The sequence below is a fragment of the Emys orbicularis genome, chromosome 3, assembly GCF_028017835.1.
Source record: "Emys orbicularis isolate rEmyOrb1 chromosome 3, rEmyOrb1.hap1, whole genome shotgun sequence".
Lineage (NCBI taxonomy): Eukaryota > Metazoa > Chordata > Testudines > Emydidae > Emys > Emys orbicularis.
In genome coordinates, this window is record NC_088685.1 from 118766679 (window position 1) to 118792590 (window position 25912).

The window sequence follows — 25912 nt, forward strand, 5'->3', positions numbered from 1 at the left end:
AGTCATCCCAGAAAAGACTGAGCTGATGTTGGTAGGACAGTGGAATCAACCATAAGATATGTGAAAGGTCACTTTGATTAAGGGTCTGTGTCCTCTGTTTGTCAACTGAGTTTGCAATTTAGAGTTCTTGTTAGACTCCCAGATAATCATAAAGCAACAGTGTGACTAGCTGGAGATCCTTTGGTATAAAGAGAGGGACCTGTGGGAAGGGCGTTCTCCATGAGGCCTATAAACTTTAGACCCTCTGGGTTCACAATAGCCATATCTGTCAACCTTTAGGGTTGCAGCAAAGGTCACATATTTCATCAGGCATTTGGGGAGGATTAAAGTTTGTGGAGTCTGGCCATTGTGTATGGATTGCTATTTTGGGAGAGGAAAGGCTTTGCTGGAATGTTGATGGGGAAATTTCAGTTCTGTGGCCTGACTTCTTTTGTGTGGAGAAAGATTGTTGGTTTGCCACTGCTGTTTTTGTCATAGCTGAAGTGTAGTTTTCATTATTTAATTATCTGTCAAGGGTACAGAAGCCTGGATTAGGCCTTTTTGTGTTTATGTGTCACAATCAATGCAACAAGAAATAATATGTGTCATGTATAGAATCCACCAACCCACAGAAAGACTGCATTAGCTTTCAATAGTCCACAAAGAACGAGAGGGAACCAAATAGAATGGATGGCTTGAAAAAGACTTGACAGTCAACAGCTACATTGACTGCTGGCTGTCCTGACCAATCAGTGAAGAGTAGTAGATGTATAGTGTGGAATGACACTCCAAATGAATGAAAAGGACCTCAAGGATCTGACTCCCACTGACAGATCTTTTCAAAGACCTCTATGGAAGAGGAGAAAAACTGCTCCCTCAGATATAATATCCTCTGGAACCTATTTCATCGAAGTGAGAACAAGGATACAGTTTGTTGGGAATTTTGTGACACAATGATTTTTTTTCAATCAGAAAATGCTTATTTGTCACAATCTAAACTGATTGTGGGAAAGGGTCAGTTTTGACTCATCTCCCAGTTCAATTTTTAAAAAATTGTTGAAATGTCCATTTTGACATTTTCAAAACAAAAACGTTTTGTTTTTGATTCAAAACAATTTTGTTTTAGTTGAAATTGAAACAAAATGTTTTGAAATTATCAAAATGAAATGTTTCAATTGACCTGATACTATTTTATTTTTGATTATCAGCTCAAGAAAAATTAAGAAAGTTTGACTTTTCAGCCTGATTTTTTAAATCTCAACAACTCTTGTGGGATGGAAAAATTGTTTGCTGCCCAGCTCTAAAGAAGACCTCGCTGTCAGGTGAATGATTTGGTGATTCATCCAAGCAGCCTGAATTTGTCCACCATCTATTGATTTCATTTTTTACTAAGAAGGGTATTTGAATAGCCTCAGATCAAAGAGAGTGACACCTTGTCTGTCCCATGTCAGTTGATGTAGGTGAAGCCAATGCAGTTGTCTCACACAATCATTATTGCTGGTATCATGATCCTGTTGGCAAAGAGCATATGGCCCTGATTTCTAGCTAGGTTATGTCTACTTATCTGATTTATCTAGTGTTATAAGGTGCTCACATAGATACTATGGTGCTGAGCACAGGAGAGACAAAAGTCTCTTATGAGTAGCTTATGAAGAAGACTAGATTTATTGAAAAAGAAATTTTTCATATTGATATTGAAGCATCATTAATGTTTGCCTTAAGTGTGTCATCTTGGAAAGCATGAACTATTGTTTTTGGGATGACAAGGGAAAGAATCTTTAGACTGTAATAAATCCACTTGCCATCAAGAAGAAACTTTGGATTCTTGGGGTGACCTTATCCAGAATTCCATCACAACAGATTTTTAGCTGTTAACTTATATTTGTTGCTCTCTTTATTATATCCAACTCTGATGACTGTTTAAGAAATTTGATCTATTCAACTTTCATGAAGCCAGCAGTAGTTTGCTAGCATAAGTACATTTTATAGATTGAGCAGAATCCTGTCTGGCTGTGTTATATCTAAATGTCCTCCCAGTTTGTTTATACTTCCATTTCTTTTTTATTTCTCTTTTTGTTTATTTGGAACTTTATTGTTGTACAGTGGGGAAACCATATACAAAACCGAAGATACTGTCATTTATTTCTTTTCTACCAGGCAATGGTAAGTGTCATATTGTTGTGTTTCTTTGTATTTTATATGGTGTAATTAGTGATTACATTGATTATGTGCCAGATTCTGCCACCTTTACTCATGTTAAGTAGTGACATTCACATAAATAGTAGTCAATTGGATTAGTCACAGAATAAGTTACTACTCCAAGTCAGAGTGGCAGAATATGGCTCTAATTTAGGGCTAGACTGCAGTCCTCACTCACATTGGTGTGCACTCTCTTACCTGAGTAGTCTCATTGAATTCAGTGTCACTATTCATGTGAGTAAATGCACAACAATTTGAGGAAGGGTTCCACAGCCTAGCTTTAAGTAAACAGAAAGGGCCCAATTATTCCTCCTGTGGAAAAATCTGTGGGAGGCAGCTAACATGGAGAAAATCTCTACAAAATGTTCCTTGCAGAGACTTTCCCCCCTAATAGTTTCTTTGCAGGTTGGTACAACAGGCTCAACTACAAACCTCATGGATCATCTGGGATCCCCAAAGCCCTGGCTGGGATGATTTAGTTGGGGTTGGTCCTGCTTTGAGCAGGGGGATGGACTAGTTGATCTCCTGAGGTCTCTTCCAACCCTAATCTTCTATGATTCTCTGACCCTGGGGGATCAGCAGGAAGCATGTGCCCCTATGATAGTTCTGTGTCCTATCCCCCCAACCCATGGCAGCACAGTTCTAGCCATTGAGATTTCCTCAGATGACAGTTGCTCCTAGAAAGCGTCTTAAAAGTGGGTGGGGAGAGACCTGTGTAAAAGGGGGTGGGGAGAGACCTGTGGAAATGTAACACAGCCTATTAAACTTCATTGTGAGTACCACTGGGCCCAGGTGGCAGAATGATATAGCCTCCCTCTTGCATCACATCCCTTCCCCAACCCCTCCCCCCACAATCCTCTGAGCAACTCAGATCCACTGAGGGCCTTTTTCATGGTTAAGTAAGGAGAAAGGAATGGATGCTGCTGTCGAGGGGTCTGAGCCAACTGTCTGTGTAAGAAGGGGAGGGCTGCACACAGAGGTTTCATTCCATCCGTGGATCTCAGAAGCACAACTGGGTCAAATGTTATCTAAAGTGCCTTTCTAGGCCACCCATTGGAGGTGGGCATGTACATAAGAAGTGACCTAATCCACTGAGATGCTGTCAGCCTTGTGAGGCTGAATTCAATAGGAGCTGAGTCATTCAGCACCTCACTGGATACACTCAGTACCTTGCAGGACTTAGTCCTAACACACTCTATGGCTACCTCTACACAGGGATAAAAATCCCAAAGCTGGCCTGGGTCAGCTGACTAAGGCTTGAGGGGCTTGGACTCCGGAACTGCAAAAAATTGCTGTGTAGATGTTTGGGCTGGGGCTGGAGCCCGAGCTGTGGGGCCCTCCACTGTCACAGGGTCCCAGAGCTTGGGCTCCAGTCCCAGCCCAAAAGTCTACACAGATTTTTTGCTCCACAGTCCGAACCCCTCAAACTTCAATCTGTGTCCATGCTACAGGTCTTTTATTCCTGTGTAGACGTACCCTAACGTGCACACTGTAGCACGCTCTAAAACAGTCACTAACCTGCTTGCCTGTGGGTTTAACACAGAAAAAACAAACTTTAGCTGTTTAAACATTATGTGTCTTGGTTAAATGAAAACCATAAAAGTTCTGCCTTCTCCTTGTTAGACCCACGTTACGTCCCCTGGCCAGAAAAGTGCTGTGCACCCTCAGCTTGACTAACTGTGCTGGGAGTTGCTGGTGCTCAGCGCCTTACAGCATTGGACCCTATCAGAGGAAGAAAAACAGTTTGCATTAAGTAATATCTGGGCTCCCATTCATTTGTTGTTACAAATGATGTTACTTGTCAGCAAGATGGCCGCTGCCTACCGGGAGATCAGGTATACTTTTGTAATTATAAAGCTGAATGTATAACATAATTGGTGACTTATACTGTGTATAGGGAGACTGTTTTTCATTGTGGGTCTAGTCCAGCTCCACTGATGTCAATTAAAAACTCCTGTAGACTTTAATGGGAGTTGGATCAGGCCCCATATGGTCTTTCAAAACACCAGCTAGCCTTATGGGTGCAGTTTTTAAAATAATTACACACAAGCTACAGTTGTGTCTTCAGTGGGTCACACATCCAGATAAAATAAATCTAGCCTTCTTACAGCAGAGTTGTTTTATATATTCATTGCTAGAACTTAGCCATAGCTCAATCAGTTACTCCTGTCTATTGTAATCAATTGTACACATTTCTAGCTGTGCCATATATATATTGTGACTGCAATATTATGGCACGTTCTATCACAAAAGCTAACAACGAGGACAAAGGAAATTTGCAGCATATTATTTTATACATAAATTTGCTGAAGCTAGGACAGATCTTATTTAACTAACTTTAATTGTCTTGGCATTGTCTACATAAAAAAGAGGGAGATCAACAGGCTAAGTTTTAATGAATCACAAAAAAGGCAGATTGTGTTAAAGAACTGATCAAAGAGGAGCTGAATATTCTGACACAAACACAGAAAGTAGTAGGTTATCTACTGGAAAATGTCCAGTATTTATAGCTTAATCCCTAGGTTACAAAATTTAGAGAGACATTGTTATAAGGGATCCCGGGCCTCCAAATTTTGTAGGTCACCTACTCACTATGGATTTTGATTTTAACACAGTTTTTCAATTGCAAATTGATATTCATTTTTTCAAGTTGATATTCAGGTTACATGATCAGATGTAAAAAAGAGTAAATATATTGAATGAAAATGGTTGGTGTTTTGTTCTAGTTATTTTCAAAATGATTGAAACAATGGGGTGAATGGAGAGACCAACCATGTTTACTTTGCTGGAAATCCTCTTGCTTTGTTTTTAACTGGACCTTTTAGGTATCTTCAGCTATCTACAGTGTTTTTATACAGGGAGTGTTTGGTGGTATTTCTACACAGGGAGTGCTGCCTAGTGAGACTGGGAGTCAAGACTCTTGAGGTGAAATCCCGTCTCCAGCTAAATCAATGAGAGCTTTGTCATTGACTTCACTGGGGCCAGGATTTCACCCCAGGATTCTATTCCTCACTCTGCCATGGGTTTGCTCTGTGATCCTGGACAATCACATAACTGTTCTGGGTCTGATTTTACCCATCTCTCAAATAAACACAAAGCTGTTTAATTACTCCTCACAGCACTCTGGGGCACAGTAATGTTTGAAAAGTGCTTTGAGATTCTTTGATGAAAAGGTGATACTTATGGGCAGTCTTCTAATATTATTATACTAATACATTCTGTTAATTCTGAAACCCCAAACCAATACCTGTAAAGATAATAAATAATAAATACTACGACTACTACTACTACTAATGGCCATCAGATTATTATTTTGTAATTGTTCTCAGTATTTACTAAATTGTCTACATGTTCAAGACTACTGCACTCTCTAGAAAAAAGCTCCTTTCCTCTGGGGATAAATATTTTTTCCTTTTGTTCTGTCACTGATATTTTCCTATTGCTGTTTTGGTCTCCATTTTTTTGTCTTCTTGGGTTCTCGGTAGTTTTTCTCAAGCCCTCATGAAATACTACTAAGTTTTAGATCGAATATATCTCATACAATATCATTAGGATTCCTTTTGTTTGTTAATCAGACTGAAAATAGGTCACTGTGTTTTGTCGTGGAATTAAATGCCTGACCCAGAAAAACACCAGTGGAAGTAAGGGCACAACGTATACTAGCTTGATTTTCACATTGCATCACACACATATAATGTCACTCCCTGATCCTAAACTATAATGCTGTCCTGCTGAATATGCTTAAACAATTCTCTCTGCTGTATTATATGAAGGACTCTGAAGACAGAACATAAAACCATAACCATTTCTTAAAAATTGTTGTGACTACAAAAAGGGATTAGCATTATAAACATCTGTCATAATCAGCAGAGAAATCAAATTTGTTGTCATTTGGAAGTCAAGAATATTAAGACCTAAAATACATAAGGACAAAAAGGGACAAATACTGCCCACTTTTAAAGGGCATGCAGATGATCTAAAGAAAGAAGAACTGCTGTGTTTCCACTGCACAGAGGGTAAGCTGGGGAGAGGCTGAGTAGAGGACTTGCTCTATGTGGGGTATGTCTGAGTAGAGGGACCCATGTTGCAACAGAGCAGATCTACCCTGTGCTCCTCACCATGGCATATGAACTTCTCAATGGTTCTCTCTACAGCTATGCAGACGGGGCTTGAAGCAAGGGAGTGATATGGGCATGGCCAATGAGTTTTCAAATACATGAATCCACTGACCAACCCAACTCCCACTCCTGCATGAAGTTACTGAGCACAGTTGCCACTACTACAGCATCCACATTTGTGAAATGGCTGCACTGCTGCTCTAGCCAGTGTGTGGAGGGTTACCCTCCATAAAAAACATTTATTTGGCTTGGTGGAAATTTCCAGGATTTGGCCTTAAGTGTAAAATAATCCAATATAATGTCTGATAGTCATTATCCTCTGCTCTGTTCTTGTATGCTGCTTACTTCTACAGTTAAAGATCTGACAGAATTTCTTAGCCCCAGTTTCTTATATTAGGAAGATTAGTTAGATTTGTAAAATGTTCTGAACACATTTAACACACTACATAAATATGAAGTATTATTACCAGAAGTTCAGGCTGCTATATTACAGACACATTAAATCCTATTGGTATGAATCTAGGTGCACAAATATTTTTGTACCCATTTTTAAACCATTGTGTGACTGAGTGGCAAAAAATATCTTATATGTCTGTTCCCCCACAATGATAACTTTTGCAAGTTGCTGATTATTATTAGTGTTTTGCCATTTCTCAATAAATTAAAACAGCAGACGTACAAAACTAACTACGTAGCAGGGGCTGAGTAACTAGGATTACATTTACCACCTTACTTATGTTCAATTTAATGGGGCTACTCATGGAGTAAGATATTATGCGATGGGCTAGATCCCCAGCTGAGATAGTTGGCATAGAACATTGGTTTGACAACCATTTACAGTAGCTGAATATCTGGCCCAGTGTGAGTAAAGACGGCAGAATCTAGCCTGTAATGATTTTGCAATAATGTGAACTTTGCACTGGATGAGGAGTTCATAATTTCAGAAAGTGATGTCAACAGAGTAATATAAACACTAGTCAATGACCATGCAATTTGTCATTCATTATACCTTTTCTCTCATGGAAGTACTCTAATGTTTTTATTGGTCAGAAACAAAGCAAGAAATACAGGGACTTCTTGGTAAGCCTTCTTGCTTCAAGCCTGCTGTGTGCCTAGGAATGCGTGACAAAGCATCAGCCCACTCCTGTCTCTTTTCTAGACACAAACTGCTCGGAGACCTTCTTCTGGGCAAACAATGTATTTACAGTGCTCTCCCCACCACCTTTACAAACATGTGCAGCTCTGTATTTATAAGCATGCAATCCTTAGCTCATTCAGCCCAGGAGTGGGGGAAACAGAGGTCTTCAGGAAAAACTTCCTAACTGTAAGAACAGTAGGACAATGGAAAAGATGCCTCAGGAGGTGGTGGAAGCTCCTTCACTGGAGGTTCTCAAAAGGAGGCTGGATAGCCATCTGTCTTGGATGGTTTAGACACAACAAATCCTGCATCGTGGCAGGGATGTTAGACTAGATGATCCTTGCAGTCTTTTCTAATCCTATGATCCTAGGATTCCCCCTGAGAACTCTCTCCTGGCTCTGCCTCTCAAAAGCTTGCCTGTCTCTCTCTCTCTTTCCCCATACCACTTCCTTCCTATGTCTTTTCTACTTTCTGGGCTAATAAGCTTTTGGGGCTCTCTGCAACCTATCCCAATCTATCAGTTAGGCACAGTTTGGCCCCCCAGATTTACTCCAGGGCAATTTAATTGCTGATCCAGTGATCAGACTGCTGGTACAGCTGTCTTTGTCCAGCACCCGGTCACAGAATGCCAGAACAGGTTATATGTCAGAACATCCTGTGCTTTGAGATCCCCTGATAAGAGCCCTCTGAGCTGCAATACCTAGGCATGACGGCACTGAGTTAAGGATATCGTGCAGCCTTCATCCATAATTTCTGTAGTTTAGCTGCTTTGTCTCAGACTCCTTAATGTTATTTTATTGACACTATTCAGTGATAAACAGAGCTTTTGCTATAACCTAGGCTAGACCTATTTATAAAGTGTGGCACTGACTACGCCCGTTTTATCATGTTTCCTTTTTAAAAAAAATTAAAAATGAGTCTCACACAAAATGACAAATATTTCTCTGTCAGAGATACAACCATATTCTATTTTCCTAAAGCCAAATGAAAGTGAAGGCCTGCACAGAATATCAAATAACGATCCAAAGGGAGGGGGAATATTCAGTAAGTTTCATAGCAGTATCAACTGTTTCATAACGGATCAACAATTTTTCTTTAAACAGAGTGGGCCAGTTTTTCTGGTCTGCTCCACACTTTTTGCTCTGACCAGGTGACGCCAAAGAAGTGGGGACTGCACATAAATCCCCAGCTGGACATACCGCTGGCACGACAGAGGCTCAGTGGGCACAGAGCTGGTATAGTTGACTCTTGTTCTTCCCTCCCCACAGCTGCCCCCTAGCATAGGGGGCAAGTCCAGGGTGGGAAGAGGTGTATCACTGACGAGGAGTGGCCAGAGCACGCAGTGCTCCTGCTAACCCCAGTTTGGATAATCCTTTGGGGACCAGTTCCAGCGGCACAAGTTAGAATGGCCCCCAGGCTGCTCTCATCTGTGCCAGGGCTAAGGCTGAGATATTGTCCCCCTACCCTGCTGCGATCACCAGAAACTGCACAGCAAAGAATCAGGCCCAGTGAAAGTTTCGCCTTCATTTTTCAACATTTTACAGGAATTGAGAAAAAATGCCCAGGTATACGGGCATTAGAGGCCCCTGGACTGTCCAATATAGAATAGTTATAATACACCAGGTAGCATTAAGACATTTCTCTCCAGATTCCCCTCTTAGTGACTGCCTACTACTACTACTAATTCCCAGACAAAAAAAATTACATTTCCATAGAGTTACAGTTAAGAGTATGTCTTAGTAACTTAAGGATAAAAAAAACATTACAGGGATGTTGTCATCACCCAAAAGACAAGCATTACAAACCCAGGAACTACATAATCAAGGTTATACTTAAAAGAAATCCAGACATAGTAAGGTGAGAAATGCACAAACAAACTTAACTCTGCCTTGTAGTGGTGTCATGCAATAACCATATAATTATGATTAAGCTATTGTAGTGTTTGTGGTCTCAGATTAGATTAAACTGATTTTTATACATATTAGAGTTTTTCATATGTTTTCCCCTTCCTGTTATCACAAGAAGGCAGAGTTAAGGTTGTCTAGGTACCACAACTGTGCATTTCTTAACTTAACATGTTTAGATTTCTTTTAAGTGTAACCTTAATTATGTAGTTCCTGGATTTGTAATGCTTGGTTTGGAGATGATTACAAAAGGCCCGTAATGTTTTTTACCTGTTGGCTTCTGATACATACTCTCAACTTTAACTCCATCTTAACATTGACTTTTTTTGTATGGGCATTTTCTTATTTTTAAGAAATTATTAAAAATTTCATATATGAAAACTAAACAGGAAACCCAAAGAGAATGCTCAGAGAGAACCCATGTCCTGAGACTCAATGTTGGTGCAGTTTAACAGTTTACCCTGGACTCCTGCCCCAGTTACCACCCCATCAGTGCTGTCTCTGTGTACAGAGGAGCTGAGATTGCAGTACCATAGGAAGCTGTTCAAGTTATGATGCCCAATCTAGCATACAGACATTAAATCTTTAAAGAACAGTGACAGCTGAACCAAGTAAGCTACCAGTGAGAACTCCTGACACATGCATCCAGTCTCCCACAAACTGATGACTAATTACAACCTATAGAATTGTTCCATGCAAATTTACTGCAGAGGAAGGGTGATGATTGGTTGAGTTACCTCTAGAGTCACAACGACCCCCCCTTAAGAGTTACCTGAGCTGTTGACCTGCACCTGTCTGCAGCCTATATATTCATAAGTTATTAACAGTTGCATCTAATTGTTATCTTAATTGCAATTTAATTTCCTCAAATATAGCTTATGCATAAGCTTTCAATTAATTTTAACAATATGGAAAGTGCCTGTGTTATTTCATTATTAAGATAATTCAGCAGAAAGAAAAGATTGACATGAGATGTGAAATTTCTTAAATGACCTAGTTTTTAATTAATTTTAACTCAACCTAATTAACAGAATTATTTGTAAATTCTCAGAAAATTCATTCTGCACTCAAAGAGTAAACACTGTAAATATGGGGAGGATATGTTGTATTGTTCATATGAAAAAGAAGTTGAGTCCCTGCTTTAATTATTAAAAAGACCTCTACCTTAACTATGGTGTCTTAACTACACCTCCATAATAACTAATATTGTTTCATTGGGTACACTTTTATAAAACTTACAAGTATTTCCACATTTTTCACATTCAAAGATCTCTGCAAAGTAGATAAATGACAAGGCCATATTTGCTTGTTATAGAAGTGGGGAGAGGCTAATTTCGGCTTTTTGCGAACAGGGGCTGCTAACAGGGAGTTTCGCAAGGGAGTTCTCCAGGTGAAGGAGGAGCAATACAGCACCCTTTTGGGGTAAGTGACTGTCTGTAGTGTGTGTTTGTTTGTGTTTGGGGGTTACTTGCTGTGTGCTGAGCTTGTGTTTGTCAGTCTGTTTGTTTGTTTGGTTGTTTGAAGGACCGTGTGCTGTGGCTGGCAGTTGGAAGCTGTGAGCTTCAAAGGAAGGTTTGAAACCTAGAAGCCTCTGGTAATTGGCTGAGCCTTAATCAGTGGGCGGGGCATTCATACAGGCCAGGGCTTTATAAAGCAGCGCACAAGCGACCAGGGAGCTTTTGCGACCAGGGGCTGCTAACAGGTAGTTTCGCAAGGGAGTTTGGGAAGGGGAGTGGGAAGGGGCGAGGGTCCCTTGCCGGTTCTATCTGTTTTCCCTTTATTCCCCTTAAAACTTTAAACTTCTTGCTTAAACAACCCTGTCAGCGGACAGGGGGCTGCAGACGGGAGTGTGACAGAGGGAGGCTTACGATGGTTAGGAAGACCCGCAACACCTGTGCCACCACTGCTTCTGTCTCCTCCACCTGCGCCTGTAGCCAGACAGAGCGCCTGAGCATGGATGCTTCTACCCAGATCCTGGTGTGGTTTTGCAGAGACTGTAACTTGCAATTTCCACTTACTGATATCCAGGCTGGGGGGACCATCCAATGTGAAAGGTGCCTGCTGGTGGAAACTCTCAGGCAGCAGGTGGGAGAGCTACAGGAGGAGGTGGCTAGGTTGAGAAGCATCCGAGTCCACGAGCAATTCCTGGACAGTGTCCATGTGGAGACAGCTGAGGTAGCTGTCCCAGTACACAGGACTGCTGATACACCACTGGTGGAGGAGGAGATGGCTCAGGGTGGACACTGGCAGCTGGTTTCTTCTGGCAGCAGGCAGTGCTCCACCCCTGCTCCGAACCCTCCCGCTGTGGTAATAGGTAACCGTTATGCTCTTCTTGATACAGGAAAGAAGGCATCACCCCCTACAGTAAAGGAGGAGAAGCCTCGTACCCCTAAGGCTGGGAGATCTGCTGCCACCACTGCGAATAGGAAACGTAGGGTAGTGGTGGTCGGAGACTCTCTGCTGAGGGGGACGGAGGCGCCCATCTGTCGCCCTGACATTTCATCTCGGGAGGTATGCTGCCTGCCAGGAGCCCGTATCCGAGACGTTACGGAGGCATTGTCGAGGATTATCCAGCCCTCTGACTACTACCCCATGCTACTCATCCATGTGGGCACAAATGATACTGCGAGGTGTGACACTGAGCGGATCAAGAGTGACTACAGGGCTCTGGGAGTACGGGTGAAGGAGTTTGGAGCGCAGGTGGTATTCTCTTCGATTCTTCCCGTCAAAGGTAGGGGCCCGGGCAGAGACAGATGCATCCTGGAGGTGAATGCCTGGCTGCGAAGATGGTGTCGCCAGGAGGGCTTTGGTTTCCTAGACCACGGGATGCTATTTGAGGAAGGACTGCTAGGCAGAGATGGCGTTCACCTTTCGAGGAGGGGAAAGACCCTATTTGGACACAGACTGGCTAACCTAGTGAGGAGGGCTTTAAACTAGGTTCGACGGGGACAGGTGAGCAAAGCCCGCAGGTAAGTGGGGAACATGGAGACCTGGGAGATGGGTCGGAAACAAGAGGGAGTGTGGGCTATATTGGCAGAGAGAAAGGAGGGTCAGGACAAAACTGGGAGGAAAGATCAAACCAGTATCTTAGATGCCTATATACAAATGCGAGAAGTATGGGTAATAAGCAGGAAGAACTGGAAGTGCTAATAAATAAATACAACTATGACATTGTTGGCATCACTGAAACTTGGTGGGATAATACACATAATTGGAATGTTGGTGTGGATGGATACAGCTTGCTCAGGAAGGATAGACTGGGGGAAAAGGGAGGAGGTGTTGCCTTATATATTAAAAATGTACACAGTTGGACTGAGGTAGAGATGGACATAGGAGATGGAAGTGTTGAGAGTCTCTGGGTTAGGCTAAAAGGGGTAAAAAACAAGGGTGATGTCATGCTAGGAGTCTACTACAGGCCACCTAACCAGGTGGAAGAGGTGGATGAGGCTTTTTTTAAACAACTAACAAAATCATCCAAAGCCCAAGATTTGGTGGTGATGGGGGACTTCAACTATCCGGATATATGTTGGGAAAATAACACAGCGGGGCACAGACTAGCCAACAAATTCTTGGACTGCATTGCAGACAACTTTTTATTTCAGAAGGTTGAAAAAGCTACTAGGGGGGAAGCTGTTCTAGACTTGATTTTAACAAATAGGGAGGAACTCGTTGAGAATTTGAAAGTAGAAGGCAGCTTGGGTGAAAGTGATCATGAAATCATAGAGTTTGCAATTCTAAGGAAGGGTAGAAGGGAGAACAGCAAAATAGAGACAATGGATTTCAGGAAGGCGGATTTTGGTAAGCTCAGAGAGCTGATAGGTAAGGTCCCATGGGAATCAAGACTGAGGGGAAAAACAACTGAGGAGAGTTGGCAGTTTTTCAAAGGGACACTATTAAGGGCCCAAAAGCAAGCTATTCCGCTGGTTAGGAAAGATAGAAAATGTGGCAAAAGACCACCTTGGCTTAACCACGAGATCTTGCATGATCTAAAAAATAAAAAGGAGTCATATAAAAAATGGAAACTAGGACAGATTACAAAGGATGAATATAGGCAAACAACACAGGAATGCAGGGGCAAGATTAGAAAGGCAAAGGCACAAAATGAGCTCAAACTAGCTACGGGAATAAAGGGAAACAAGAAGACTTTTTATCAATACATTAGAAGCAAGAGGAAGACCAAAGACAGGGTAGGCCCACTGCTTAGTGAAGAGGGAGAAACAGTAACAGGAAACTTGGAAATGGCAGAGATGCTTAATGACTTCTTTGTTTCGGTCTTCACCGAGAAGTCTGAAGGAATGCCTAACATAGTGAATGCTAATGGGAAGGGGGTAGGTTTAGCAGATAAAATAAAAAAAGAACAAGTTAAAAATCACTTAGAAAAGTTAGATGCCTGCAAGTCACCAGGGCCTGATGAAATGCATCCTAGAATACTCAAGGAGCTAATAGAGGAGGTATCTGAGCCTCTAGCTATTATCTTTGGAAAATCATGGGAGACGGGAGAGATTCCAGAAGACTGGAAAAGGGCAAATATAGTGCCCATCTATAAAAAGGGAAATAAAAACAACCCAGGAAACTACAGACCAGTTAGTTTAACTTCTGTGCCAGGGAAGATAATGGAGCAAGTAATTAAGGAAATCATCTGCAAACACTTGGAAGGTGGTAAGGTGATAGGGAACAGCCAGCATGGATTTGTAAAGAACAAATCATGTCAAACCAATCTGATAGCTTTCTTCGATAGGATAACGAGTCTTGTGGATAAGGGAGAAGCTGTGGATGTGGTATACCTAGACTTTAGTAAGGCATTTGATACAGTCTCGCATGATATTCTTATCGACAAACTAGGCAAATACAATTTAGATGGGGCTACTATAAGGTGGGTGCATAACTGGCTGGATAACCGTACTCAGAGAGTTGTTATTAATGGTTCCCAATCCTGCTGGAAAGGCATAACGAGTGGGGTTCCGCAGGGGTCTGTTTTGGGACCGGCTCTGTTCAATATCTTCATTAACAACTTAGATATTGGCATAGAAAGTATGCTTATTAAGTTTGCGGATGATACCAAACTGGGAGGGATTGCAACTGCTTTGGAGGACAGGGTCATAATTCAAAATGATCTGGACAAATTGGAGAAATGGTCTGAGTTAAACAGGATGAAGTTTAACAAAGACAAATGCAAAGTGCTCCACTTAGGAAGAAAAAATCAGTTTCACACATACAGAATGGGAAGAGACTGTCTAGGAAGGAGTACGGCAGAAAGGGATCTAGGGGTTATAGTGGACCACAAGCTAAATATGAGTCAACAGTGTGATGCTGTTGCAAAAAAAGCAAACATGATTCTGGGATGTATTAACAGGTGTGTTGTGAGCAAGACACGAGAAGTCATTCTTCCGCTCTACTCTGCTCTGGTTAGGCCTCAGCTGGAGTATTGTGTCCAGTTTTGGGCACCGCATTTCAAGAAAGATGTGGAGAAATTGGAAAGGGTCCAGAGAAGAGCAACAAGAATGATTAAAGGTCTTGAGAACATGACCTATGAAGGAAGACTGAAAGAATTGGGTTTGTTTAGTTTGGAGAAGAGAAGACTGAGAGGGGACATGATAGCAGTTTTCAGGTATCTAAAAGGGTGTCATAAGGAGGAGGGAGAAAACTTGTTCACCTTAGCCTCTAAGGATAGAACAAGAAGCAATGGGCTTAAACTGCAGCAAGGGAGGTCTAGGTTGGCCATTAGGAAAAAGTTCCTAACTGTCAGGGTGGTTAAACACTGGAATAAATTGCCTAGGGAGGTTGTGGAATCTCCATCTCTGGAGATACTTAAGAGTAGGTTAGGCTAGGTCTACACTACCCGCCTGAATCGGCGGGTAGAAATCGATCTCTTGGGGATCGACTTATCGCGTCTCGTCAGGACGCGACAATCGATCCCCGAATTGACGCGCTTACTCCACCAGCGGAGGTGGGAGTAAGCGCCGTCGACTGGGAGCCGCGGCAGTCGATTTTGCCGCCGTCCTCACAACAGGGTAAGTCGGATCTGATACGTCGAATTCAGCTACGCTATTCGCGTAGCTGAATTTGCGTATCTTAAATCGACCCCCCCTCCCCCGTAGTGAGGATGTAGCCTTAGATAAATGTCTATCAGGGATGGTCTAGACAGTATTTGGTCCTGCCATGCAGGCAGGGGACTGGACTCGATGACCTCTCGAGGTCCCTTCCAGTCCTAGAATCTATGAATCTATGATTGTAGAGGAAGCACTGAATTTTTTTCAAGCCACCATATTTACCTCGAAGAAAAGTTTACATATAGATGCTATTGCTGAAGTGGCAGGCCATACTTGTGTCTAGCTGGCTTTACTTTCAGATCAGCTGGTATCTTTTTTCCTACGTCTTAGAGTGCAGTTTGCTTTAATCTCCTTTTCAACTCTTGGGAGAGGAGTATTCCAGCATCCTGCATCAATGTTTTATTTGTTATGGAGGGACCTCCATTCAGATGAATTTCTGCTATACTACCTTACACCTCATCCATGTTGTTTCTGCCGACAGTCAAGTTCCAGTGTCATGTGGACCCTGCTACTGGCAGCCTGACAGCGCTATTCCAATATTGTAGCAGTAGGTCATGATGTCCCTGTTCCTCTACAGTTCCTGAGAGATAAATTTAAGCACCCCTACTTGTGATCCTATGGCAAGATTGGCAAGCATTTTCCTAAGCAAGCCTGATCAACTCTAATGCTCTTTATGCATGATCCTCACTCAAGTCCTACTCTCTGGTAGAAGCAATTCAGTCACAGGGCCTTCACTGCTGTCTTGCTTTTGGTAAGAGAGTTCTATCCTACTTTTCAAACAATGCACATTACACACAATGAACCATAACTTAAGGCAATCAGCAACAAAGCCATGGTCCTATATAGCTTGTATGTTGCATTTAGATTAGTTTTTAAGAAAAACCAAACCAAACTAAACCAAAAACAATAGTTTGAGAACAATGCACTGCCCCCGTCCCAAGGCTCCCAGGAACCAGGTGGCTCAGATAACAGGAATAGGATAGGGATTTTTTACCAGGATGTCAGGTCTAAATTTGGTCTAATCATTAGTGAAGGAAAGTTATTACCATTGAATGACTGCTCAGTAGACTTTATGAACTGAGTTGATGATTTCAAGCAATTTCTGTGTGTCCATCTCTCTTTCTCACACACACAAAATCAAGCCCTCATCACTGCAATTCTTATTTGTAGTCTCAGCAGCAAGACCAAGGATTGGCAGAGTGGGAGACGGAATTGCCTTTGCATCCATAAGGACAGGACACTGCTAGGCTATAGTGCTGTCAACCCAGCACCTTTTATAAACACAACAATCACTTAATGTATATTTTAAGTACACTTTTTCCATTTCTGTACTCAGAAGCATCTTACTTCTCAGGGCTGGGACTGTGTCTTCCTGTTATATATATATATACACACACACACACACACACACACACACACACACACACACACACAGAGAGATGGTGCCTTGCACATTTGGGTGCTGATGAAATTCAAATAAATAATTATTAGCAATAATAATATCTTAGGTAACAATGTTTCTTACAAACCTCAAACAATGGATTAGTCCCATTCATTTACTTAAATAGATGCCAATTTTTCATGATGACACTAATTATGTATCTTATAATGTGGCTGATGACACTAGCTTCCATTGATGTGAATGGGAATTAACTTCCTTTTAAAAACTTGTAAAAATAGACAGTACGTATGCATTCATTTTGCAGAGTTATTTATTATTTATCTATAAAACCTATCAACTAATAAATTTGCCTACTTATATTTTCCAGCTTTTTAAAAAATAATGCAATCTATTATTGCATTTGAGATTTCATCCATTTTGCCCAACACTTGATAAACTAAACAAAAAGCAAGGTTTATGTATGTATGTATTGGTAAATATAATAATATGCATCCCAGCTGCAAAGTTGATGACAGGTTAGCCCAAATCCGTGGCAATGCGTAAGATAAGGATCCCCTCTCAATACTGCAAACCCTAACGCATAGTTATGCCAGGTCTAAGCTCATTATGATGGTGATGAGCGCTCTGGAAATAAGCTAGATAAACTAGAGCTTGTTAGTTTTCTTCATATTCTAGCGAGCTCATTGGTGATAAAGGTAAGAACTCATGTTTTTTAATCCCGGATTTAAAATCAAATCCCTCAAAAACAACCTCGAATGGAAAGGAACCATTCCTGACAGGGTCTTCCTTGCACTCTCTCTTCCTTAGGAAGCTGGGCATCTGTACAGTGTCTGTCCTGTGTCAGAGCAAGTCCTCGCCAGTGGCTAAGGGCGGTGGGCTTGATCTCCTTTGCCAAAGCGTTGGCTTGTGAGCGCCTCTTTGCTGAGCGCGCTGCGCTGTTCGTAACTTGGTGCCGGCCGGGAAGGATCCGCTATTGCTAGCGCTAGCAGCCACTAACCAGCCTCCTGCTTTCCGAGCCTCAAAACCATCTGTAACCGCCTGCTTTCCCCCATAGGCTCTGTCCTTCCTCCAGCCTCCGACATTTTCACACACACACACGGAGAGAGAGAGCGAGGCAGGGGGAGAAGAATCCGGCCAAGCCCCAGCTCCCTGCTGATGCCGCAGAATAATGAGGGGGGAGGATGGATGGGTGACATGAAAGGCTATGGAGAGAGTGTAAAGAAAATCCATAACTCATCAGAATAATGAACGGCAAGGATGGTGCCTGTGAGCCACCTCTCAGTTTGCCCTGCACCGAAGCAGCTCCTATAGACTTAGTGGGGGCCTCGTCCTTGTATTAAGCCCCCCTTCCTCCGGCCAGCACTCTGCACTGTGTTACATGCCTCTGTTCAGGTCTTACAGGGAATCACTTCCATTTCCAAGGAACCTAGACAAATGGTATGTGTGGTTTCTAAAAGGCCACGGTCTCCGATTGTTTCAAATCAGTGCAAAATGCAAGGGTGCATTGCCCCCACTCTCCTGCCCAGAAGAGAACCTGCCTCAAGGGAGCCAGAGGAGACGGTCAAGAGGAAAGGTACGACCCCCCCCCCCACACACACACCCTTTCACATCTGCAAACGGACATTTCCCGATATTCCCCCTCCCTTCCCCCAATATGGTAGGAACCCCCCTCCCCCGCCTGGATTGATCAGGATTCCTTGATGCAGCTGATGCACAGCAGCAGCATCGCTCCACAGAGCCACAGCCCAGGAGCCAATATCTGGGGAGTCCAGCGAAGCCACCGCCAAGCCCCGCGCTCCCTTTCCCCACCCCTTTGTGCATCACTGGAGAGGAGCGACACTCGCTCGGACCCCACCTTGCAGCTCAGCCCCCGGGCCACCGCGGCTGCCCCCCCGCTACACACACTCACGTCCCCCGTGTGAGTGCATTTGCAGTTGTACTCCCTCTCCACCCCCCTCCTCTCCCCACCCCTCGGTCTCTCTATTCCAGGCACCAGGATAAAGCAGACATGTTGGTGCCATTTAACAAGGTTCAGGTTCAAAATAATAATAATAATAATAATTTTTAAAAAAACCAAAGCGGTCTGGCTTACCCACCCCCGCCTGGCTGCGTGTGCTTGGCACTGAGCGATCCCGGGGAAGGGCTCGTGCAGCTGGTCCCTAGCGGAGCTGGTTTGCTGCCATCCGCCCAACTTCAGCACCCAGCCGGCAGGGAGAGAGAGGGAGGGAGAAGGGAGGCAGGGAGCGAGCGCACATGCGCCCTGCCACTCGCGCTGGACCCAGCTGAGCAGCTGGAGTTTCCCCGCTTCTCCCCGGCGTGACTCACTCCCAGTCCCCTGCCTCCGCTTCCTCCCCGGGGAGCTTGCTCGGAGCAGGCTGGCGGAGAGCAAGGGGCCAGGCAAAGAGCCCCGAGGAGGGAGTGGTCCAGAGAGGATGCACGGGGAGGGGAGAACCGGTGCTATTGGTCCCCTAGGGCTCTGGGAATGAGTCTCCAGCCAAACATGGCTGCTTTGGAGAGGGAGACTCGATCTCTGGCGATGGGTTTTTAAATCACCTGGCTCTGGGAAGGAGTGAGTTGGGGCTGTGTGCCAGTGGGGCGCTGGCCACCTCACTCATTCCAGCTGTGCTTTGTATGGAGAGCAGGGGCAGCTTGGGACAGGCGCCACCATAAAAAATATTACCTCAGCCACCTTGTGTCTCATGGATAAATACAGAGGGGAAAGATAACAGCTTGCTCTACCTGGACCCTGCTTGTTTTTGTACCTTAACTTCCAAACTGGACTAGCCAAAGAGACAAAAGGTCGAGCTGCTCCTACTGCACACACAGAAAAGACCACCCAGACCCTGATGCAGCCCAATACAAGTGACACAAAAAAACACTTGCATAACTTTTGAATTCCATGCCACCCAAGTTCTAATGCCTCAGTGGACAACCAGTGGTAGAGGTGTTCCAAGTGCAATGACAAAACCAACACCATGATTCACCTCATGGAACAGTGATACAAAAATCTGGATCCTGCCAACTTTTTTGCCAAACTTTCAAATTCCACTGCCTAAACAGAGGACACATTTAGTCATTTTTGCTGCACCTTACAAAATCCCGCCCCTGATGTTTTCCAGTGCAATAGCCCCGCAATGGCTCAGATCTGACATCTAGATCCTACTGAATCTTGTCACAAATCCAGAAATTCTAACATTAAAATTGAAAACAATTGTTCTTTCTACTAGCCAACCAAAACAAGCTGCCCCCCAACACATCATGGTATAAGGAAGGTGTAATACCTTTAATTTGGCAGCTGTATCCTGCTAATTTTTGGTTGCATATCTCTCACTCCCCCCCCCCCCTTTCCCCAGTTTTAATGTCTATGCAGCTTTTCTGAGTCCACCAGATAATCTAGATCCCAAAGTATTGTGGTGGAACAGCACTACAAATACTGGACCGATCTTAACACAACTGAAATAAAGGAAAGGTAAGCAGCCCAGGAGGACTAGCCTCACAACAGCATAAGCATCAAACACTTTATTTTCTTTTAAAATAAAAAAACTGACTAACTATAGCCAAATTACAGATTAAATCTACAGCTATAGTAATCATATGCCCCTGTCCCTGAATTCTGGGAAGAGGCACTTCAAGCTCCTAATGATGAGGGCTGAAGTCAACCAGAGTCAATGCTCAGCACCTCTAAAATCAGGCCATTTAGATGCCTCAACAAGGATGCAGGCACCTAAATTTATATATTTAAGTTTGACAATTTTGGCCTACATTAAAACAAACAAAGTACCCAAAGGAGCAGAAAAACTGACAAGTGAAGTGTCACAGGTACTGCATGTGCTCCAAATCCAACTGCAATGGTCAGAAGGAAGGAAGGAAGGGGCAGGTGAAGCCACACCCTTTTTATACCTTAAGATCCATGACTGAGGGGGTGGAACAAGAGTCACTGCTTCTGGGAAGAGGATGAGTTTGTGCATTGGGATTTGCTTATTTTTAAGAGTGTGGATCCATACGGGCAACTCAGGAAGGAGAAGATAACAGCTTTACTACTCAAAATAAGTGCAGGTGATGGGAGAGTGAAGAGGAGGTTTATTAGAATATGTATTTTCCTGTGACAACATCTACTCATTTCTCACTAATCCCATGTTTAGGGAACTTTAGCTGAGTATATTCTTCAGAACACAAGTACCAACAGGCTTTTGTCAATTGTGGATTCTTTCTCCTCCACCATGAAGTCCCTTGAATAGAGAATGGGGATTTTATAGTGACCTACTTATTTGTTGTTTTGACCTTTATATATATATATATATATATATATATATATATATTTTGCATATTTTAGGAGGGAAATGTAAGTTTCATTATGTTTTGGGAGTCAATAGGATTGATAGTACTAGTGAGTGGCAAAGGATGATGGGACAGTGGGAACTGTCAGCATTCCATATTTGTTCATATTCAGGATTCTTAATGTGAGAGTTTGTGAAGCTGTATAATTTTCATAAAGAAAGTAATATTGGGGGTGTTTGCTGGATTCCATTGAAGCATATGTTCAACTGTAACTCCTTTTAAATAAAGCTTTTTGTTTTTAGATCTTCCTATATTTTTGAATGAGCAACACAATTTTAAGGCTTCATTTTAGGAAAGCATCCTGTTTAGGAGAAACTCTTAAGCATATGCCTAACATTGAAGTTAAGCATATCAAGATACATGTTGATAAATTGGAGAGGGTTCAGAAACAGCCACAAGAATAATTAACAGATTAGAAAACATACCTTATAGTGATAGCCTCAATGAGCTCAATCTATTTAGTTTAACAAACAGAAGGCTAAGGGATGACTTGATTACAATCTAGAAGTACTTACATGGGGAACAAATACTTAATAATGGGTATAACATGATCTAATGGCAGGAAGTTGAAGCTAAACAAATTCAGACTGGAACTAAGGTGTAAATTTTTAACAGTGAGAGTAATTAACCATTGGAATAATACCAAAGGATTCAAAAAGAGCGGTGGTAATTACAGAAGTACCAGTGTATACTTACTGTAAACTTCATGCTAAACATTGGTAGCTGGCATCTGAAGAAGTTGCCAGTGGCCTATTTACATCCTGACACTGTTTGCAAGGATTAGGGGTATTTTTTCTGTCAGTTTTATACTGCTTCCCATAACCAGAGTATGTGAGCACCTATCTTGTAAAATCAGTAGCAATTGTGGTTTCTCTAGTGGACTTTGTGGGATTTCTGGCAATTCTCCCTTTATGGCATAAAAAATCTGCTTGGGATAGGAATTAGATTTTTTAAAAATATGTATTAATCTGCTGGTTTGTTTCAGGATTTTTTCTTAGTTGGGTGGAATTTTTGGAGTAGAAAGGGCTGTCAGTGGGGGGATCTTCATTCTTGGCCATTTTCTAAAGACGGTCACACTCTGGATTATTCACTTAATTTCCTCTGGAAGCCTGGGCAGGTTGTTTCTGGGTCATATAGCTTTCCCTACTGAGGTCTAAATAATGTACATGCTCTGTCACCAGTGTGAGAATCCATTATTGTTTCATCCCTACTTACTTTTAAAGATAACTGGACAAATACTAATGTCTAGGGTGACCAGACAGCAAGTGTGAAAAATCGGGACGGGGGTGGGGGGAGCTAATAGGAGCCAATATAAGAAAAAAGACCCCCAAATCCAGACTGTCCCTATAAAATTGGGACATCTGGTCACCCTACTAATGTCATTACTCAAAACTCATTAAGGTTTTGTCTGAGTAAGAATTGAGTAAAAAATGAATAAGGATTTCAGAGTTAGGCCCAAGTATACTCAGGAAATGCCTAAAGCACATGCCTACCTTTAAGGTAATAGTGCTGATGGAATATACTTAGACTTCTGCAAGGCATTTGACTTGGTATGCATGACATGTTGATTAAAAAACTAGAGCAATATACAGCTAACATGGCTAACATTAAAAGTGGCTGACTAACAGGGAATCATCACTGAGTGGGTGTGTTTCTAGTGGGGTCCTGCAGGGATCCCTTCTTGGGTCTACTCTGTTTAACATTTTTATCAGTGCCTGGAAGAAAACGTAAAATCATCACTGATAAAGTTTGCAGATGACACAAAGATCAGGGAAGTGGCAAATAATAAAAAGAGGACAGGTCACTGATACAGAGTGATCTAGATTGCTTGGTACACTGGACAGAAGAAAACAATATGCATTTCAATATGGCCAAATGTAAACAACAAAGAATGCAGGCCATACTTATAGGACTGGAGATTCTATCCTGGGAAGCTGTGACTGAAAAAGCATTGGGGGTCATGGTGGATAATCAGCTGAACATGAGCTTCCAGTGTGATGCTATGGCCAAATGGTCTAATGAGATCTTGGATGTATAAACAGAAGAATACCGACTAGGGGTAGAAAGGTTATATTACCTCGGTATTTGGGGCATGTGCAACCTCTGTGGGAATACTGTGTCCAGTTCTGGTGTCCAGAATACAAGAAGGATGTTAATACATTGGAGAGGGTTCAGAGCAGAGCCATGAGAATGATTAAAGGATTAGAAAACATGCCTTATTGTGATAGAGTGAAGGAGCTCAATCTATATAGATTAACAAAGAGAAGGTTGCGGGGGGGTCATTTGATTACAGTTTATAAGTGTATTAACTACACGGGGAACAAATATTTGATGATGGGCTCTTCAGTCTAGCAGGCAAAAGTATAAAAAAACCCAGTGGCTGGAAGTTGACACTAGACAAATTCAGAATGGAAATAAGGCACAAGTTTTTTCACAGTGAGGGTAATTATCCATTGGAACAAGTTTATCAATGTTTGTGGTGAATTCTCCATCACTGGCAATTTTAATAAAAATTTTAATAAAAAATTAATAAATTTAAAGCTTAGATGTTTTTCTACAAGATGTGCTCTAGTTCAAACAGGAATTAATTCAGGAACGTTCTATGGCCTGTGTTATATAGAATATCACACTAGATGTTCGCAACGGCCTTCTGACCTTATAATATATGAACGTGCTTAACTCCCGTTGAAGTCAATGGGATTTAAGCACATGCTTAAAGGATTTTTCTGAAGGGGGTAGACTTAATCACATGCTTTGATGTTTTTATGATTAGGGGTCTGTCACAGGATAGCTGGCCCCTGAGGATGGTCAGACTCTCAGCCTTCCTGTGACAGGCTCTGCCAAAGGGAATGTGTCAGCCCAGATCCTTCCGAGGATAAATGATTGCCTAAGGAGCTGGGCAGTAGTTAATTAGTTAAGGAACACCTCGGCCTTATACAGGGTTATGTGTGCTTAGGCAAGAGAGAACACAGGAGAGGAAGAGCCTGGGGAAAGAACTCCTCAGGGGAGCTGGCTAGGAAGCTGCTCCCAGTGGGGTCTCCCTAGAGAACCGAGGCTCTTGGGGAAAGGAACTGTCCCTAGAAAGAGGAAGTTCCCAAGGGGAGGGCTTCTCAGGGGGAGCCTGGTGAAGGGGGTTCACCAGGAAAGAAAACAAAGGAAGAAAGTTCCTAGGTGGGAGAGGCGCTGAAAAGAAGGAGCTCTGAATGCCAAATCTCAGGGGAGCCTGGCCCCATGGAAGGGCTTCACCAGGTAGCAGCAGAAGCCCCAGCTCAGAGGACTTATATTCCTTCTGAGGAAGGGTTGTTGCAGTTTGATCTCTGTGGGGACCTTGTCCCAGGAGGAGAGACCCTTTCCCAGGTGATAAGAAGCCCTGGCTCCAGAAGAGGATATTGGCTCAAGACGGCCTCACTGATAAGGGACCTGGACATAAGTCAAGTTGATGGACTACGGTTAACTCAGCCCCTTTCCCCTTCAGCTAGGATACTGTAGTGGAAGCCTGTTTGTGTAATGTTCCACCTTTGGGTTAAATAAACTATACCCCTGAAGGGGCATGTTCAGTATAAGTAAGCCTCATTAGACTTATTGAAAGCCCACCGGGGGAAACTGAGGCAGGGATGTACTTGCAGTAAACCTTTACACTAGGTGTGGCCAAACTGTAGCTCGTGAACCACGTGCAGCTCTTTTACAGTTCAAGTGCGGCTCCTGGAGACCCCCACAGATCCCCCCATTCTCCGCCTACAAGACTGGGCAGTGGGGAGCTCAGGGCTTTTGCCCTGCAGGGGTGGTGGGACTAGGGGCTTCTGCCCTGCAGGGAGGGGGGGGTCTAAGGGCTTTAGTCCAGTGGGGGGCATCGGGGCAGAAGCCCTCCACCCTGGCAGGCGCCACCCCATGGGGCAGGTTGTGCATGTCTTGCAGGTCTCGAACTTCTGAAGATTACTGTGTGCGGCTCAGAGGGGGTCAGTAACTTTGGCCACTCCTGCTTTACACACACAGTTTTATTTCTACTTAATTTTAGGTGTTCATGCTCCCAATGGACTTTATTAAACTGAAGTTATGGTTGTGAGTACAAACTGGTAATTCACTGGGGAGGAACCTCAGAAGAACATGGTAGTGACAAAAAAAAAAAAAAAAATACAACAACCCACCAACATGAAGAAACTCAGAAAATTCAGAGTTAAGATTAAACTTAAAAGAAACCAAAATATATGAAGACAGAGAATACAAGAGAAAAAACGTGATTGGACCACCTCTAAAAACAAGCATATATTTCATTTGAAGTCTTGTAGATGGAGTAAAGCAAGTTATTTTATTTAATCTAAGGGTGATATATCAACCATGAGAACAGAACTTGAATGAAAATGAGGAGCCTAAGATGATGAGACAAATCTAATTTCATATCCAGTAACTAACTTCAGCCCATTCCTTCCCCCCCCCCCCAATTATTTCCCACAATATAGGTTGCCCTTTTGCCAGGTGGTGTCAGCAGCAACAAGGGCCAGGTTCAAATAGTGAGGGGTCCTTCTTGAACAAGTGCCACTGGCTTGAGCCCCCACCTTGAATTTCTGGGATCATTAAATACCTTCCCTGAATACCCCCAAAAGGCAATACTTCCCTGTCCACAATCACTGAGTCTGCATATAGAACAAGGAGAATTTTACTAGGGGAAAAGACAACATAGCATTACTTTGAGGAAAAAGTAGCAACAGTATCTGTATGAATGATAAATAAATACTCCCCCAGGATACTTTTGGCAGCTGTTCATTAATTCTGTTCCTCACCTATTG

General features: G+C 42.8%; 1 protein-coding gene across 1 annotated transcript in view; it reads right to left on the reverse strand.

Annotated features, from left to right (window-relative positions):
• Nucleotides 1–19045, reverse strand: part of RGS17 (regulator of G protein signaling 17) — a 91974-nt gene extending 72929 nt beyond the window's left edge. The window contains 2 exon segments of the mRNA XM_065401644.1: nucleotides 18887–19009; nucleotides 19011–19045. Of these exon segments, the coding sequence (XP_065257716.1) occupies nucleotides 18887–19009; nucleotides 19011–19045 (158 nt within the window).
• Nucleotides 19046–25912: the final 6867 nt, after the last annotated feature.